Raw genomic sequence first — 1,147 nt, 5'->3', positions numbered from 1 at the left:
TGGAAAAATCCCTATATGGTCTAAAACAGTCACCTAGACAATGGAATAAGAAGTTTAATGCTTTTATGACCAAACAGGGATTTACTAGGAGTAATTTTGACACATGCATGTATTTCAAAGAAACTCAGATTCTAAAAGCTATCTATTTGTTACTCTGTTGATGATATGCTTATAATAAGCAAAGACAGAAGTAATATAGACTCTCTAAAGACATCACTAAGGTCAGAGTTTGAAATGATGGATCTGGGAACAGCTACTAGGATACTTGGGATAACAAAAAGCAAAGACAGAGAAAAAGGGAAGATGAATCTTGGACAGAAGGACTACATACAAAAAATCTTGGACAAATTTTCTATGAACAATGCTAAGATCACTAAGCTACCAATTACCAGCCAACATCAGCTGTCTAAAGAGCAATGCCCTAAAACAAAGGACGAAGCAGATTACATGAACAGAGTCCCTTATTCTAATGCAGTAAGATTCCTAATGTATCTAATGGTGTGTACAAGACCTGATCTATCCTATGCAATGAGCTTGCTAAGCAAATACATGTCAAATCCGGGTAAACCTCACTTGGAAGCTATGAAGTGGACACTAAGGTACCTACTGGGAACTATGGATATTGGACTCACTTACAGGAAACAGAACTATATTCTAAGATTAGAAGGGTACAGCGATGCAGACTATGCAGGGGACAGAGATCAAAGAAGGTTAACTTCTGCATACTATTTTCTTATAGGTGGGAATTGCATAAGTTGGAGGGTTCAGTTACAGCCTGTAGTAGCCCTATCTACAACTGAATCATAATATATTGCAGTGACAGAAGCAATTAAAGAAGCTGTTTAGATACATGGTCTATTGAAAGAAATCAACCTACAATGTGAAACACCTACAATCTACACTGATAGTCAAAGCTGTATGCATTTATGTAAGAACCCAGTATTCCATGACCGAACAAAACATCTAGAGATTAAGTACCATTTCATCAGAGAAAAGGTGACTCAAGAACAAGTACTAATAGAGAAGGTGCCTACAGAAGAGAACTCAGCAGATATGGGAACTAAGATTGTGACCTTACACAAATTCAAGCTCTGCTTGAATTTGCTTGAGGTCGACACTGGAGGATAACAAGGACAAGGAAAGAGTA

At 37.4% G+C, this 1,147-nt stretch overlaps 1 protein-coding gene across 1 annotated transcript; it reads left to right on the top strand.

Annotated features, from left to right (window-relative positions):
• Nucleotides 1–237: 237 nt before the first annotated feature.
• LOC133779438 (secreted RxLR effector protein 161-like) lies at nucleotides 238–807 on the top strand. The gene has a single exon (XM_062219398.1). It carries the CDS (start codon nucleotides 238–240, stop codon nucleotides 805–807), a length of 570 nt encoding a protein of 189 aa, XP_062075382.1.
• Nucleotides 808–1,147: the final 340 nt, after the last annotated feature.

Source organism: Humulus lupulus, chromosome 5 (assembly GCF_963169125.1).
Source record: "Humulus lupulus chromosome 5, drHumLupu1.1, whole genome shotgun sequence".
Taxonomy (NCBI): domain Eukaryota; kingdom Viridiplantae; phylum Streptophyta; class Magnoliopsida; order Rosales; family Cannabaceae; genus Humulus; species Humulus lupulus.
This window is presented reverse-complemented; position numbering and strand designations above follow the sequence as displayed.